This window comes from Cibotium barometz, chromosome 37 (genome assembly GCF_041138505.1).
Source record: "Cibotium barometz isolate CiBa-2024 chromosome 37, ASM4113850v1, whole genome shotgun sequence".
In the NCBI taxonomy this organism is placed as follows: domain Eukaryota; kingdom Viridiplantae; phylum Streptophyta; class Polypodiopsida; order Cyatheales; family Cibotiaceae; genus Cibotium; species Cibotium barometz.
The window spans coordinates 31,538,349-31,556,350 of record NC_141082.1 but is presented as its reverse complement, the minus strand read 5'-3'; the positions used below and the strand labels follow the sequence as shown (position 1 = coordinate 31,556,350).

The following is an 18,002-nucleotide window of genomic DNA, read 5'->3' as shown; positions in this document are numbered from 1 at the left end:
TTGGCAAATTTCCTATCGACACTATTAGTCCAATCAGCATCTGTGTATCCATGTAGTTGTATCTCTATTCTAGCCTCGTAGAAAAGTCCATAATCGACTTTGGACATTATGTGCCTAAGAATTTGTCTGGCCACATCCAAGTGTGGCTTCTTGGGGACCTACATATAAGCTAACTCACAAGTCTAACAACATATCTCAAGTCCTTCATCTTAAACCCCTACTTCAAAAGCATCCTGACCTCATGTATGGTAGCATCACTATCACGAGTGATAATCAAGTCATCCGCATAAATGACTAATAGCATTATCCCTGTCTGTCTTTTTTATGTAAAAAAGTAAAAAATCTACATTGGATAATTTGAAATCCAATGGTAAACAAGATACTCCCTGAGCTTATTTAACTATGCTTTGGGTTCCTGCTTCAAAGCCACATAAGACTTTGCATAACCAGCACATAAAATCTAGGTGTACATCACTCTCATAACCCACTAGCTCCATCATGTATACTTCTTCTTGCAAATTGCCATGCAAGAAGGCCTTCTTTACATCCATCTAATGTAAAGACTAACCCTTTGTTTACAACCGAAGAATTACAGCTCTGTTGCCATTCTCACAACTAGGTTGAATGTCTCTTCTCATAGTCAATACCATAGGTATGTGCATAACTGTTAGCCTTCTGCCTCTAGGAAGTTTAGGTGTGAACAGAGTTGATCACGGTCACTTTTTACCCTACACTGATAGGGGTTTTCCCTCGTGTGAGAACACACCCTTAGTATGTTATCGGCCACGTCAGCCTTCTAAGGGCTACTAGTACATTGTACTCCACATGCTCACATACAATTGAGTACATTCCAAATATCGCTATCGTCTTTGTTGCTCTTTGAGCTTGTGTGTGTGTTTTATCTGTGAGTCTGTGTGCATAGCATCTCCTTTCACATCCAACATTGGTATCGGAGTATTGTTGTCTTGAAGATAGTGCCTACGATTTAGAGTTTGGCCAAACATTGTCCTGGTCCAAGTTTCAGAGCAAGCATTAAAGAGCTCTTATTCTGTAGCTGCTTCTATTGCTCTTTGTCTCGTTAGCACCGCAACACGTTATGGTGTCTGGCTTTCAGTCTTCAGCATTCAACGCTTCACGTTGCTTTCAGCGCGTGGCTCTCAGCCTTCAGCATTCAGCACTTTGCTCTACATTCAAAAGTCTATTTTTTTGTCTATGATTTCTTATCTTCAGCAGTTAGCGCTTTGCATTCCAAATTCTATAGCAATTGGCTAGGGTTACTTTTTTGGCTGGAGTTTACTTTCAACAAATCAAATTACATGTTTGTCAACTTTGAACTACTGATTTTACGTTAACTTTGGAGTTGTTGGACGCCATGCATTTGGACTCGTTGACTCCATGTCAGCATCCGACTTGTTAATTCAATGTCAGCTTTCGGTCAGCTGATTCCAACCCATTACCTCCCCATCTGACTCTACCAATTCAGTAACCTACTTCTAGTAAGTTTGCACATCCCTCTACTACCGACATTTAAAGTACCTTGACTCTCTGTGTTAGATACACTTCAGTCTCTATATTCCTTTTTTGTGCAACATGTCCCGAAACACCAATGAATTGTTTAGCATGGTATCCATTCAGGACAACTTGGATGGAACCAACTATCCCATGTGGGTATATAATGCATCATGTTCTAGTGACCAAGAACTTGTGGGTATATGTATCTCGGTGCTGACATCTGGCATGCTGGGCCCACATCTACTGTTAGCATGTCCTCTAGATCTACTTGTTGGAAACATCGAAACAACTCAGATGGGATGCCAAAGATGCATAGGCACATGCACTTATTGCCCTGTCCTGCATAAATGGCAAGTTATTCCTCACATTCGATCATGTTCCTCTGCTAAGAGCGCATGAGATGTCCATGCCTCTCTATATCAGATCTACAATGAAGCCCGAGTTACCTATCTTGGAAAAAGCTTGAGTTGGAGCATCTAACAGAGGGTGACTCTATGGATGCATTTCTGACTCGTGTCAAGGATTTGTGGGAACAACGCATCAATATTGATGAGGTTATTCCGGATAGTTCTCTTGTCTCCACCATTCTCAATGGCTTGCTTGAATCATATCACGGATTTCCTACCACACCCCACCTCCTAATAAAGAGCAATTCACAATTGTATACTTTTGATGAGTTGGTGGCTCTCCTACTTCAGGAAGAGCAGTCTCGTTTTAATCGAAACAATACGCTTGCTTCCAATTAGGCATTTGTTGCCTCCCATTGTGGCAAAGGTAAATATGAGACTTCATCTCATGCTAAGCCTAAGGGCCAAGCACCAACCCAGTTAGATAACCCAAAACCCAAAGAGGAGCTAGTTGAGAAGAAGAAGAGATGCAATTATTGTCGGAAACGTGGTCATGTTGTAGAAGACTGTTGGAAGCGGAAGGAGACTGAGAAAAAGAAGAAGCAGAAGGACTTGCGTTGCCACTACAAATGACAATGCAGAGGAAGCCAATTTTGCACATGATGGCTATGCAGTGACAGTAACATGCAGTGAGCTGCTTGCCTCTTATTTGTCCTTGTCAGATGATGACTGGTACTTTGGATCCGAAGCCACTAAGCACATTACTTCATATAAGAAGCTGTTTTCTACCTTGCGTGATGCTTCGTCCCAAGTGGAATAGTTTTGTGTGCTAACAATGCATCCTATGCCATCAAAGGCATTGGCAATCTGAAATTGACTTCATGCTCTGGGGATCCTTATACTCTTGCTGACACCTTGTATGTACCCATAATCCGCAAACAAGAATCTCATTTCTATCTGAGCAATTGCCAAAGTTGTGGTCCTATGTGGGCTCGCTCTTTTGGTGGACATCTATACTTCATGACTTTTATTGACTACATGCTTATGTTGGGTGTCTGGTCTAAAAGTTAAGTCAGATGCCGTCTTAGCTTTCCATCAGTTTCTTCCTTTTGCTAAAAATGCTCGCAATCTTAAGCTACTAACATTATGTACTGATAGAGGGGGGGGGATATTTGTCAAATGATTTTACTGCTTTCTTGCTGTCCCATGACATTTCTCATCAGTGTACTACTCCTTATACACCACAACATAACGGTGTAACTAAACGTCAAAATCGGACATTCATGGAAATGGCTAGATGTATGCTCACAAGAAAGGGTTTTCCCTCTAGATTTTGGCTTCTTGAAGTGGTCATGTGTGCCAATTATGTACTGAACCGTTGTCCAATTAAAGCCTTGAAATATATGATATCTTATGAATCTTGGAATGGCAAAATTCCAGTCATCACTCATATGCATGTATTCGGATGTTTAGCTTATGTGCATGTACCAGCACAGCACAGACATAAGCTTGAAGCAAAGGCTTTGAAATGTATTTTCGTGGGGTATAGCAGTGAAAGCAAAGGATATCGGCTATATGTTCCATCCAGTCAAAAGCTGATTATATCCAGAGATGTCGTCTTTGATGAATTTACATCTCAACCCATGTTTTCCTGTTGGCTACAGCCATCAATTGATGCTTCGGATGTGTTTGATTCTACTTCCTTTGTTTAGTACTGGTGCTGACTCTTTTGAGCTCATCACAACAAATTCAGCAGTTCAATAATATCCCTATTGCTTCGGATCAGCAACCCTTGAGTTCGAATACCTTGGGTGATGCATTAATTGAAGAGGATGCAGCTATTCGTGTTCTCAGCAGATTATGCGCTGGCTCTGGGCTACTTTGCATGACAACAAGCTACGTGAACCTTTGCCATCATGAAGGACACAAGCTGCCTCTAGACATGCATCTCATTTGTCAACATAGCCCTTGTCAAGGAACCGATTTCTCACTTTAATGCTTTGGAGGATGACAATTGGATTTTATCCATGCGTTTAGAATTGGATTCCATTTCCAAAAATCATACATGGGAGTTATGTGATCTGCCTGCTGCCAAACGTGCTATCGGTAGCAACCCAAGTGGGTATTTTAGCTTAAAACGGAATCCTGAAAGCTTAGTTGATTGGTATAAGGATCGATTAGTCACCAAGGGTTATGCCCAGTGTGGGAAGGCATTGACTATGATGAGACTTTTCACCTACATCACGTATGATGACCACTCGGACTGTGGTTGCATTGGCTGCACATAAAGGCTGGACCGTGCATCAGTTGGATGTTGAAATTGTATTTCTGAATGGTGATCTACAGAAAGAGGTTTATGTCACACAAATCTCCTGGCTTTGTTCAATAGGGTGCGTATGCAAATTGCGCAAAGCACTATATGGCCTTAAACAGGCTCCTCATGCTTGGTATCAGAAGATACATGCATACTTACTCTCTTGCATGTTTCAAAATAGCCCCATTGAAAACACTCTTTATGTTTGCACGGAAAGGGATCATCTCATTGTCTGCACGGAAAGGTATCATCTCATCTTTATGTCTGCACGGCCCTACACCTTAGAGGGGGAAACCTTTAGTAGGCCTTATAAGGGGACATGGATTATTTGTAAGGCATCGAAATACACTTTCGTGTGTCAATTAATTACTTTGATAGGGTACCCAGAAGCTTTATTGTGTCCTCATTAAGCTTTACTAAGGTTTTAATTAATTTATCCATTAAATGTTCTACTATAGAACGTGATTTGATTTGTCCGTAATGCTAAGGCTGGACCCTTAGTCGCCCGCATTAACTAATTGGTAATGACTAGGGAGAAAAGACCCATTATAAAAAAGCACACCAATATTTTTGTTTTTTGTCTTTTGAATCGCATCCCTCCTCGTCGTACATAGAGAATGTCGTACCTTCTCACTGCGGATGGGCTGTGGATCAAGCCATCCTAGCTGAGGAGGAGCGCGCAGTGGTTATCAGATTCGGCCACGATTGGGATGAAACTTGTCTGCAGGTAATGCTCTGCAAACTCTAGGGTTTTTGCGCATTTTCGCTAGGATTTTGGAGTTTATTTCTAGGGTTTTTGACAGGGCTTCGAGTTTTGTTGAGCCCTCCTAAGGTTTCTGAGGCTTTCTTGCGTTGAGTTCTCCTAGGATTTCTTGTTTATGAGTTCTCTTAGGGTTTCTGAGTCACTCTAGGGTTTTCCAGATGGATGAGGTCCTGGCATCCGTTGCAGAAACCATCAAAAACTTTGCTATCATCTATCTGGTGGATTTTACAGAGGTGCCGCACTTCAATACCATGTACGAACTGTACGACCCTTGCACGATCATGTTTTTCTTCCGCAACAAGCACATCATGATCGATCTGGGCACAGGAAACAACAACAAGATCAATTGGGCCTTGAAGGACAAGCAAGAGTTCATTGATATTTTAGAGACAGTTTATAGAGGTGCAAGGAAAGGGCGTGGTTTAGTTATATCCCCCAAGGATTACTCCACTAAATACAGATACTAGAACAAAAGTAAGTCTCAAAACTCTATTTATATCAATTCAATATGTAAGAAGATGTTATGGATTACCCTCTGTTTATATCAATGCAATATGTAAGACTCTATGTGATGGACTACCGTTATAATATTGGCTCTAAATTTGAAGCAAAGACTTACTAGGCCAGTGGGATGCCTGCTCATGATTCCTAGCTTTGAATTATGTAAAGCTTTTCGTTTCCACATCCGCCACCGATATTTGACTGGAGGAAAATCTGCAACCAACTGGGCAGAATGCTAGCTGGAAATTGGAGAATGCCCCCGCACGTCGCAATCAACTCTGGAATCTGTTCCTCCCATTTCCATCAGCTCTGAAATGGGCAACCCCATCCACGTTTACCATAAACGCTTCGTATGGCAGGTTGTTATGAAATATGGACACTGTACAATGGTTATAGAGATGCTACACCATATGTTGAATACCCAGCTTCACTTGAGATGGGCATATTTTCTTGATATATTGTTTTCTATGAATTTGTGTCGTGTTGGATGGTGCTTGGGAATTAATTTGTTCATCTGAGTTGTCCAAGGGGTCTCGAAGATGCCCGAGAATATTTGGATGGGTGTGAGCTCACATGTATGGCTTAGTCTTTGAACTAACAGGTCTTCCTATTCATTTTGTAGGTGGTATGTAACTGGATCATCTCAGGAAACCACTTAAACCATCGATGCAATTTAAGCTTTCAATCAAATAGCCACACTCAATCCCACGTAACAAGAAAAGTAATGGACACCATACTGGGGCAGAATGGGTCGAACATCCCTGGAGATATTTCTATTATTCAAGGGTGTATTTCTTTCACAAGTTTGAGGGCTTTCCTTCACAAGGAAATGTCAGATCATCTAAATATAATCACCAATACTTTAAGGTAGAATGATCTTCATAAATATCAAAATACCAAATATCTTGATTCTGCTTTTGTTGCTGCTAGCAATGGAAAACTCCCTCCAGTGATGATTTTTCCCACATACAGGCCTTCAATGTGACCACGTTCAGGACAGCAGATACAACCGGTACAAATGGAGGTACAATAGGTACAAAACTTACATGTACAAGTATAGCAAGTAAAGAGTATGACCAGCGAAAGATTCAGCAAGTACAAGTCAGGACTCGTGCAGCACCAAAAAGGTGCAGCTGACTCAATGCAACAAGATCAAAGTCTCATTGACTCCAAATAATGCAAAACACAAAGAAACCAAGATTTTGTGCTTCTTTTAAGATATGAAACTCAAATGCCCTAATGCAAATAAACTTCAAATCAAAATAAAAAACGACAACTAAATACATCCAATGACTCCAAAACCATATGTTTTTCGGGGTACGACCTCCTAATTAATACCGAGCAATATTGAGCGATGTCCAATAGCTTGGAATGGATGAATGGATCGATTTGCATATCGACGACACTTATGGCTTCACCAACTCTCCACTTCCTAAGCCAACGCTCGATCAAAAGCCTTCTTTAATCCAAGCTTAATTGAAAGAAGAGCAATAACGATGCATGCTTGCAAAATCACTAGGGCCGAGGATTCTCAAGAGGGTGATCACATTGCCAAAACTCTCAAAGCAGCTTTTGATGTTCAACATGCATACAAGGAATCCAAGATAAGTTGTCGTTCTTTTACTTTTACAAAGTTTGATGATAAAAATGATGGCCACTCTATTCTTTTATGGTTAAGCCAGTTTGATGATTATTTTACGGATGGAAGTATCTTAGAAAAGGATAAGATTAAATATGCTACTAATCATATGGTGGATAAGGCATCTTTATGTTGGAATGTATTGCGTCATGGTACCAACAAACCAACCACTTGAGTTGATTTCCAAGACAAAGTCAAGGAGTGTTTTTTGCCACCGTAGTTTCATCTACAAGCATGTCGTTCATGGAGCAAGTTTTCTTGGTAAATAGAGTGTTTTTGGTAAATTTTACTACATCTTCGCATGCTTGAGGATGGTCTCAAAGAAGGTATACAAGTAGATGTGAATATCTTCAAACCTCCTTCTATCTATGAAGCTATTTCTCTAGTTCAGGATGTAGAGAAAAAGCTTCACTCCATTGGCAAATTTGTTTAGCCTATGCAAGCTCTTTCCCATACAATCGACAATCAATTTTATGGGTAATAATCATCCATTCAAGCGATCTTTTCAACCCAATTCTTTCACTTCAAATCGCACTAGTTATTTGCAAAATTCACATGCACCCACAATTCCTTCCTAAAAATGTATGTAGTGGGGCGATTTCAAAGCCGAATCTTGTAAATGCAAACCCCCAAACCTAGTCACAATAGCACCCACAATGCTTCACCAAAACCCCTTAGACTTGGTGTTATTTGCCACCATCGCGGTGAATTTCTACTCCAAGTTACCACCTCCAAAGAAACCAACTACTGCCATAATCCACTACAGCGAAGAAGAAGCTCGTGAGGTTGATTGTGATGTTGCTCCAGACAATGGTAGTCAATTTTGTGTTTTTCATGTATGATATCATTTCTGAAAAGCTTGTTCAAAAATTACAATTGCACACCTCTCCTTCTACATATATAAAGTCAAATCTACATTTTAAGGAACTTGTTTACAATGACACAAGTAAAGTTAAAAGTCTTCAAATTCAGATAGGGCCATACAAAGAGCATCATAATTTCTTGATTGCATTCCACCGCATGCCATTTCATCACCAAACACACAATCCTAGCATTGACTACCACACTCACACTATGCAATTCATACATAATGGTGCATTGATTTCTCTTTCTAGTGATTCTTCACTTGAACTTTTTTCATTGATTACACACACTCAAGTAAAAATAACACTTTGGAAGGAAAACAATACATACATGATTTATGTGACAGAGGTAGATAAAAATTAAATGCTCATTGCACACCGAAAATGCCTTCTTGATTCGTTTCATGATTGTTTTGCTAATGATTTTCCACATGACTTACCTCCCTCTCGCCCTGAGGATCATAAAACAGAAGTCATCCTCCACCATATCGTGCACCTTATAGACAAAATTCTTTACAACATTAACAAGAAATTCATTGTCAAATTAAGGAATTACTAAATAAGGGTTTAATTCGACCTAGTAGTTCACCATTTGGAGCCCCTATCTTGCTAGTCCTAAAGAAAAACAAGACCTATCGATTGTGTGTAGATTACCGTGCATTAAATAAAGTGACCGTAAAAAATTGTTACTCTATTCCTAGAGTTGACGATTTGCTTGACAAGTTAAAAGGTGCTAGTGTCTTTAGTAAAATAGTTTTAAAATCAATATATTATCAAGTACATATGGATTCTCTTAGCATTTATAAAACTGCTTTTCTCACTCAATTTAGTCACTATGAATTCCTAGTAATGCTCTTTGGCCGTACACATTTTTTTACATGATAAATAGAATCTTCTTAAATCACCAAGATTTTTTAATTATCTTTTCTAATGATATTCTTGTTTTCAATTGCTCTAAAAAAGAACACGAGGACCATTTAAGGGTCGTTTTCACACTTCTAAAAGAGATTCAAACAAGTTGTTGGAAGTCTGATATATGATAATTACTCATCGTAACATAAGTCAACGTATGGATGATCTGAAAGAGTCACATTGGAAGAGCAGTAAAGCATGTACTCAAGTATCTCAAAGGAAATTTTAACTTTAGTATTGAGTACACGTCATCTTGTGATTTGATACTTTCAGGATACTATGTAGATTAGGCAAGCAATATTGATGATCAAAAGTCAATATCCACATATGTATTTTTAGGATACTATTTAGATTGGGCAAGCAATATGTACCTAAAGAAAAACAAGACCTATCAATTGTGTGTAGATTACCGTGCATTAAATAAAGTGACCGTAAAAAATTGTTACTCTATTCCTAGAGTTGACGATTTGCTTGACAAGTTAAAAGGTGCTAGTGTCTTTAGTAAAATAGTTTTAAAATCAATATATTATCAAGTACATATGGATTCTCTTAGCATTTATAAAACTGCTTTTCTCACTCAATTTAGTCACTATGAATTCCTAGTAATGCTCTTTGGCCGTACACATTTTTTTACATGATAAATAGAATCTTCTTAAATCACCAAGATTTTTTAATTATCTTTTCTAATGATATTCTTGTTTTCAATTGCTCTAAAAAAGAACACGAGGACCGTTTAAGGGTTGTTTTCACACTTCTAAAAGAGATTCAAACAAGTTGTTGGAAGTCTGATATATGATAATTACTCATCGTAACATAAGTCAACGTATGGATGATCTAAAAGAGTCACATTGGAAGAGCAGTAAAGCATGTACTCAAGTATCTCAAAGGAAATTTTAACTTTAGTATTGAGTACACGTCATCTTGTGATTTGATACTTTCAGGATACTATGTAGATTAGGCAAGCAATATTGATGATCAAAAGTCAATATCCACATATGTATTTTTAGGATACTATTTAGATTGGGCAAGCAATATGTACCTAAAGAAAAACAAGACCTATCAATTGTGTGTAGATTACCGTGCATTAAATAAAGTGACCGTAAAAAATTGTTACTCTATTCCTAGAGTTGACGATTTGCTTGACAAGTTAAAAGGTGCTAGTGTCTTTAGTAAAATAGTTTTAAAATCAATATATTATCAAGTACATATGGATTCTCTTAGCATTTATAAAACTGCTTTTCTCACTCAATTTAGTCACTATGAATTCCTAGTAATGCTCTTTGGCCGTACACATTTTTTTACATGATAAATAGAATCTTCTTAAATCACCAAGATTTTTTAATTATCTTTTCTAATGATATTCTTGTTTTCAATTGCTCTAAAAAAGAACACGAGGACCGTTTAAGGGTTGTTTTCACACTTCTAAAAGAGATTCAAACAAGTTGTTGGAAGTCTGATATATGATAATTACTCATCGTAACATAAGTCAACGTATGGATGATCTGAAAGAGTCACATTGGAAGAGCAGTAAAGCATGTACTCAAGTATCTCAAAGGAAATTTTAACTTTAGTATTGAGTACACGTCATCTTGTGATTTGATACTTTCAGGATACTATGTAGATTAGGCAAGCAATATTGATGATCAAAAGTCAATATCCACATATGTATTTTTAGGATACTATTTAGATTGGGCAAGCAATATGTACGATCAAGTCTATATCCACATGTATATTTTCTCTTGTTTTTGGATTTAAAAGCAAACAATTATGGGTTTATCTTCTACTCAAACAATCAACAGAGTAGTGTGTTTATCTTTTACTCCTCAAGCAGTTAACAGAGTAGTGTGTAAATGTGTTTGGGTGAGGAGACTACTTGAGAGATCATGGGGATCAAGAGGACCATACTCAAATTTTGTAACAACCAAAGTTGTATTCAACTTGGAAAGAACCTATTTTATTGAAGTTTGTTATCATTTTGTTCTCATGAAAATTTTTAAGCAAAAGAAGTGGAAATTATCTATTGTTCTAGAGAAGAACAAGTTGTAGATATTCTCACAAAGCCACTTGGAAAACTCAAGATAAAGTATTTTAGAGATATGATGAAAATAAGTTGATCATTAAGAGGGAGATTTGAAGGATAACGTTCACTTATTAGCACCTAGAACACCAGCTCATTCGTTTAGATGTTATCAGATTTACATGGTTGTAGACTAAGGTTCATATATGGTGGTTATAATAATGGATAGGTGATATGAACAGTCATGGTTAGTCCAAAGGAATGTTAAGACTTTTGACATTCCTCTAGTTTTGTCGAATTTTCTTTGCTTCTAGTTTGTCTCTATAGTTTGTATTATCTAGTTAATCAATCTTTTTATGTAATGGCATGATGGTGATTTTTGAAGAATTTTATGACCTCTAAAACTAAAGATGATAAGATAGACAAGGACTTCAGTAAATTCTTGTTATGAAATGTGATAATGATGGAATTTTTCTTTTACAAAAGCTTATGTAAGAATTATTCTTTTATGAAAGTGATAACGACGGAATTGTTCTTTTAGAAAAGTTTTTATAGCTAGGTTGTTATCCTTCTAAGTGTTTTCCGTGTACTGAAACCTAAGCTAAAAATTTTCCAAACGAAAGAAACGTTAATTAAGTCTTTGCTTTTTTGGCCCCACTATGATGTGAAGAGTAATATATTACATAATTTTAAAAGAAAATCAAAAGAAATTATTAGCTTGTTAAACTTTTTTTTCAAAAAAATGGTGAGCTAGTGTGTGTGGTCATCTTTTATTATCTTCATTTCTAGACGTGGGAGATGATTTTGAGATGATTTTAAAAAAATGGTGAGCCAGTGTGTGTGTGTGGTCATCTTTTATGCTCTTCATTTCTAGATGTGGGAGATGATTTTGAGACAAGAAGAAAAAGTATCAATTCCATATTTTACAAAACATCAATGATTTAAAAGGAAGCCTTCTGCTACAAATAAGAACATGCAAGAGGGGTAGAGAAGAGAGAAAGACATCACTCAAGGGAGTACCGCCATAGCCAAGAGCTTTAAGCTCCAAGAAAGGGCAATTGAATTTTGTCCAAAAAGGTCAAAAGCTACAATAGCCATAAACCCTATGCCCTTTTATAAGCCAAGGCCCCCATATGTTACATATGTAAATATCCCTAAGCCCAAAGTGCCTAGGCCCATCCCCTTGTGCATGTATACCCTAAAATCTCTTCATTACAGAACATGAGAAGCAAGCATTATTCCATTACATAACATCTTATAGTGCTTTTAAAAAAAGCCATAAAGAGTGTGTGTGTTATATGTGCGAATAACAAAACATATGTTCTCTTATAGTGCTTTATAAAAATCCACAAAGAGTGTGTGTTATATGCACCAATGATTTAAATGTGAATGCTTACCTTGGTTGATTAGACACAGAGGATGTGATAATGTTGGGGATTTTTTTGATTTGGTGTAGTGCACATCCCGCACACATAAGGGTGCTAACCATTTCTAGTTCTTTTGCAATTTGATTGTGTGTGCGTGCACGCACTCATGTGTGCACATCAAAGGTAATGCTCAAAAGCTAAATATTTCAGCTTTAAAAATAAATAAAAAGTGTTGGGACTAGAACTAAAAGGTGCACTTGTATACATGTGCATACATATATGTGTGTGTGTGTACCCTTGCGTGAAAGCACTTAGATCCCAAGAGAATTTGAAAAATCTAAGTCCATAAATAAATTCAGAATATGGGGTTTACCTTAGGACCAAGAGCATGGGCAGAAATATTATTAGCACATTGGAGAAAATAAATTCAATGGGTTTAGTCTAAGTGTGTATTTCCTTGGGAAAAATTAATTAAATAAGTCTAAGGTTCAAAGGTTTGGGTGAAAACCATGAAGTGGGATTGGATAAGTGGTAAATGGGGAATGGTAAGTGGTTTGTCCGTGCGTGGTTTTTTGCTAGATGTTTTTGGTAAGCATGGGTTGGGTAGTGATTTGGTGGTGCATGGCCCAAAATTTTAAATTTCAATCGAGAAAAATACCCTACAAACCAACTTTTTAGAACAATTGACCTATATATATATATATATATATATATATATACATACACACACACACACACACACACACACATACGTTTGTGCATGGAGGCTTGCCACACAAAATGAATATTTGTTATACACACACACACACACACATATATATACATACATATGTATATATATATATGAATGTGTATGTATGTATATATGTGGGGGTGTGTGTGTGTGTGTACATTTGTGTATATATGCTATACACACACACACACACACACACACACACATATTATACATACACGCTAGGGCTCGACAAAAGTGGCATTTCAAGATGTATTTTTATCAGCTGAAATTTGGCGAAACCCTTACAAAAAATATATCAAGCCCTTACAAAAAAAAAAAATCGGTTCGAATATGCGAATGTACCTTAGAAATCTAGCTGGTTTATAAGCATGTCCTTATTTTGACAGGTTTAAAACAATGCTTTTATCGAGCCTTGATACACACACAGACATATATATATATATATACACATATGTATATATGTGTGTGTGTGTGTGTGTGTTTGTGTATGTAACATACATATATATATATGCATAATATACATACACAAACACACATATATATACATATGTGTATATACATATATATATATATATATATATACAAATATATATTCATTTTGAGAGACTCCAGAGAGGAGGCATAGTCAAGAACCGCGTGTGCGTCAGCTCATACGTTGACCTTGTGCATCAGAAAATGTCAAAACGAAAAAGCCGTTCAAAGTTCATTGTTATCCCGTTTTCAAGCAACAAATTACAGTAATTATAAAAACCCATTCTAATTATTAAAAAAACCATTAGATCGGGACTTCTCAAAGAACCATTAGATCGGGACTTCTCAAAACCCATTAATTGGGTCTTCTCAAATTACCGTAATTATAAAAACCCATTTAGATAATCTCCTATAAAACTCCTCAACTACTATTTTATGATTAATTTTCAAAAATCATTTTGGACAAAAGAATCCAGCAACTGTATAATTTTTAATTACAGATAGGATTCTTCACGGGCGGTTCTTTGGATGCTTTTTTTAAATATAAATCGTTATTTATTTTTTAAATACGCGAAGACAAGATCTACGGCGGTACTTACCAATCAGGATTTTTTTAAAAAAAATATTTAAAAAATACGAGAAGATAAGGTCCAGGGCTGCGGCAAATAATTTTTCAAATATAGATTATTGCACGCAATTTTTTCATTATGGTAGATACGACAGGATAACTAAAAAGCGTCAAATTTTTCATTAAATTGTACACGGTAGTTAATTAATCGGCGTCGATTACTTTATTTAAAAAAATTTAAATAAGAATTTTGGAATTTTCAACGCGGGCGTTTTGGTGTATTGGGTCGTTCGGTGCGGCGTGCTTGGATTCTATCGACGCGTTTGCTTGTGTGAAGCAGTCTCTCTCTCTCTCTCTCTCTCTCAATCATATATTTTTTCCAATATCACTCCTTATCGCATCTGCAAATTTTTTTAATTAGTGGCGATTTAAGCTAATCATTAACCAGATTGGCTCTCAGATTCTGAGCAGTTTTCTTCAACGCTTATTCTTCTTTCTGGGTTGCCTGAGCTCTAATCGGCGAAATCAGAGCTGCTCATTTGCTCAATCAGAGCTCTCATCTGAGCAATTAGCCTGGCAAACACCGCAATTAAGGCCATAATCAGTCGATTTTGGGCGCAATATTATTGGGATTTGCACCGGAAATCAAAGCAGGAATTATAGCTCTCGGCAGTAGATCCCTTTAACAACAATCAAAGCCATGCAGGCCTGCTTATGGCTGCTGTGTTTAACCTGCTTCATTGGCATTAATTCAGTTGGATTAGTGGCTGGATCAGAATTAGATGCACTGATACAATTAAAAGAAGGGTTTAAGAATCCCATTAAGCTTTCAACTTGGAACGAATCAATCAATGGGTCACCATGCCACGGGTGGCAAGGGGTCACCTGTGGTGGTAACAGAAAATCAACAGTGGTTAGCTTGACCTTATCAGGGTTAAATTTCACAGGGGGTTCCATCAGTGCATCAATTGCTGGTTTGCCTAATCTGCAACACATTGATCTATCTAATAATGCCCTAATTGGCCGAATCCCATCAGAGATCAACCAGCTTAAATCCCTCATTTATCTTGATTTATCCAATAATTATCTAACTGGGGAGTTGCCAGAGGTATGGAGCAACCTTGCCAGGCTTGAAACTCTGATTTTGAAGGGAAATATGTTGACTGGGACTATCCCAACTGGGTTGATGGAGGCCAAAAGCTTGACTAAGATCAGATTAGAGGACAATCACCTAACAGGTAACATCCCACAACAAATATTTGACAATAATCTGGAGGGATTAAGGTACTTTGCAATTGAGTATAACAATATTAGTGGCCCAATCCCCTTGGAAATTGGGCAGTGTGGATCCTTAAGATCATTTTATGCTGCTAATAACCAGCTTAATGGGTCATTACCAGAGAGTATTGGGAACCTAACCAAGCTTGTGCACTTTGAAGTGGAGGGGAATGATTTATCAGGGAATTTGCCAAGCTCAATGGGAAATCTGACAAAGTCTCTAGTCTCATTAAATCTATCAGACAATCACTTTATTGGTCAGATTCCTACAAGCCTTTCCACCAAGTTCAATGCCTCTTCATTTGCAGGCAACCCTTCTCTATGTGGGTTACCTCTCTCTAATAACTGCTCTCTGGAAGCCCCACCCCCATCCCACATACCACCACCATCACCACCATCACCACCAGTTCACATCCTCTTGCCACCACCACATAACATCACACCATCATCAAACAAGAGGGGTAAAATCATCGGAGGTGCAGTTGGAGGCACCTTGGGTGCTTCCCTATTGTTTTTGCTTTTAGTCGTGGTTTCCCGAAGGCTCAAAAAGCAGACCAAAGACCAAGCCCAAGTGCAAAATTGGTTCAGCCCAGACATCCAAGCCAACAGAAGAAAGGGTAGATTTGAGATGTTTTACAGGAGCTTCAAGTACAGCTATGACGAGATTGTCTCCAATGCAGGCTACTTTGACACTGCCCATGTGCTCGGCAAAGGGCGGTTCGCCACCGTCTACAAATCCCTCCTCCCAGATGGCACTAACATGGCTGTTAAAGTCTTCAAATTCGCCAATGTGCCGCCCAGCTTTGAGAAAGAGATTGAGATGATTGCATCTGTCAAACACAGAAACCTCCTCTCCATCAAAGGGTTCTATGCGAACCCCGTCGAGAAGGCGGTCTTCTACGAGTATCTCTCCACAGGTACACTCTATGACCTCCTCCATGGTAGTAAAACTGCAGCCAACAACCATGAAGCACAAGCAGGAGGACAAGATGTGTTGCCTGACTGGCCTGCCAGGCATAGAATAGCCGTGGGTGTGGCCCAAGCCCTGGCTTTTCTACATAGAGGATGTGGCTATAGAATCCTCCACAGAGATTTGAAGTCTACAAACATTCTTCTGGAAACAGATCTGCTGCCAAGAGTAAGTGACTTTGGCCTGGTACATATGGTATCAGGGAAGCCGGGGAGTGGCGATGTCGTTGAGACACCTGGCTACACCGCCCCCGAGGTCCTAACGACCAAAAAGTATACAGAGAAGTCAGATGTGTACAGCTATGGGGTGGTCCTATTGGAGCTCATAACAGGCAAGAAGGCAGTGTCTTATATGAAGGAGAGGTCAATGAGCTTGACAGACTGGGTGACTAGGCTTCACAAAGAGCGGCGCAGCCGCGAGGTGATGGATCCTGTTGCATTCAAGACATGCCCCTTGCCAGAGTATCTTGATAAAGCCCTTGATTTGGCGGTTCTGTGTTTGGATGCAAACCCTAACATCAGACCCACAATGGCAGAAGCTGCCTCCATCCTTGAAGGACTTTGCTCCACCCCTTCCCCCCTCAGGAGCCCAGAGGTGAGGGTGGACAGGCCTCTTTTGCCCTAGACAACCCAAAAACTCAAATGCACAAGAGAGAGTCTTCCTTGTAATGTACATTTTTAATTCATGATTTCAAGATTTCTAACTTGGATTTTGCTCCAAGTTCTTCTGAGGTTAGTTACACACTTCAAGGCAATGGTGGGCGGTGGGCGGCGGGCAAAATAGATGATGGACGCGCGAGATTGCCCGAGGAAATGCACAATGGGTGGTGGAGATGCATTCAGGGTATGCAGGGAGGGGCTTTTTTTACATCATCAACACAAGTTTGTGACTGGGGTTCCATCATCATTCAAGTGATTTGTGAACTTGGGTTTGCATTGTGACTCAAGTTATTCAGTTGGGTGTGCATCAATAACCCAGGTTTCCAACTTGGGTCACTTGAGTTAACATTAATTGAACTCAAATTTCTAACCTTGGTGGCACATCACAGTTCAAGTTTCTTAATTTGGGTTGGCATCATTATTCAGATTTCCAATAATTCTTCTGCAACACAATCAAAAAATTGTTGTAAATATAATGTCTCAGATTATCCTTTGTACAGAAATTCACTAATAATTCCATTCTTTGAAACCAGGGCACTCACTTGGATCAAATAATTCAGCCAAAAAGATGTGATTTTAAGGTTAACATTTTTCTGTAAATATACATTTTCTTATTTCCAATATGCTCCTGTTGATGATAAATAAGATGCATTTTTAAATGTACCCAAGGTAATGAATGGATTGGTTAATTAGTTATTAAAGTTTGGCTCTGAGGCCCTCATTAAGAGTAATATTCTCCTTTAGTTTATTCCAAGATGACCGCATCCTTTTAATTATCATGCTACCCTTGGGCTTGATAGGGATCTTACTAGAGAACAATACCAGAGACGGAAGGTTCTTCCATCTTTGGAAACCCTAGAAAGTAAACAGAGTAGAGTCCTTGTGGAGGAGTTGGGCACCTGGGGTAATAGTAAGCTTCTAACCACCTATTTGTCTACCATTTTGCCTGCCAGTTTAGTTATATCCGGAATTCCCAATCCACCTTTATCCTTTGGCAATGTATAGTATTTCCAAGCCACCTTAGGCATTCGGAAGGTGTCAGCATCACCTCCACATAGGATATTTTTGCACATGGATTGCAGAGA

General features: G+C 38.4%; 1 protein-coding gene and 1 pseudogene across 6 annotated transcripts; both read left to right on the top strand.

Annotated features, from left to right (window-relative positions):
* The first annotated feature begins 4,769 nt into the window (after nt 1-4,769).
* Nucleotides 4,770-6,355, top strand: LOC147617173 (thioredoxin-like protein YLS8 pseudogene; annotated as a pseudogene). 5 transcript variants are annotated; one of them, XR_015262392.1, is made up of 3 exons: nt 4,770-4,900; nt 5,095-5,410; nt 6,060-6,355. The product of XR_015262392.1 is annotated as a thioredoxin-like protein YLS8 pseudogene, transcript variant X3 (transcript). The 5 variants fall into 5 exon arrangements; XR_015262394.1 differs by lacking the exon at nt 6,060-6,355 and adding an exon at nt 5,669-5,855; XR_015262393.1 differs by lacking the exon at nt 6,060-6,355 and adding an exon at nt 5,606-5,855.
* Nucleotides 6,356-14,304: 7,949 nt separating this feature from the next.
* LOC147617172 (LRR receptor kinase BAK1-like) lies at nt 14,305-17,484 on the top strand. Its single transcript, XM_086776779.1, has one exon. It carries the CDS (start codon nt 14,711-14,713, stop codon nt 16,880-16,882), a length of 2,172 nt encoding a protein of 723 aa, XP_086632905.1. The 5' UTR covers nt 14,305-14,710; the 3' UTR covers nt 16,883-17,484.
* The last annotated feature ends 518 nt before the right edge of the window (nt 17,485-18,002 follow it).

What these genes read in the sequence shown, in the direction of transcription:
- LOC147617172 (XM_086776779.1), top strand. Translation starts at nt 14,711, where the DNA reads ATGCAGGCCTGCTTATGGCTGCTGTGTTTAACCTGCTTCATTGGCATT.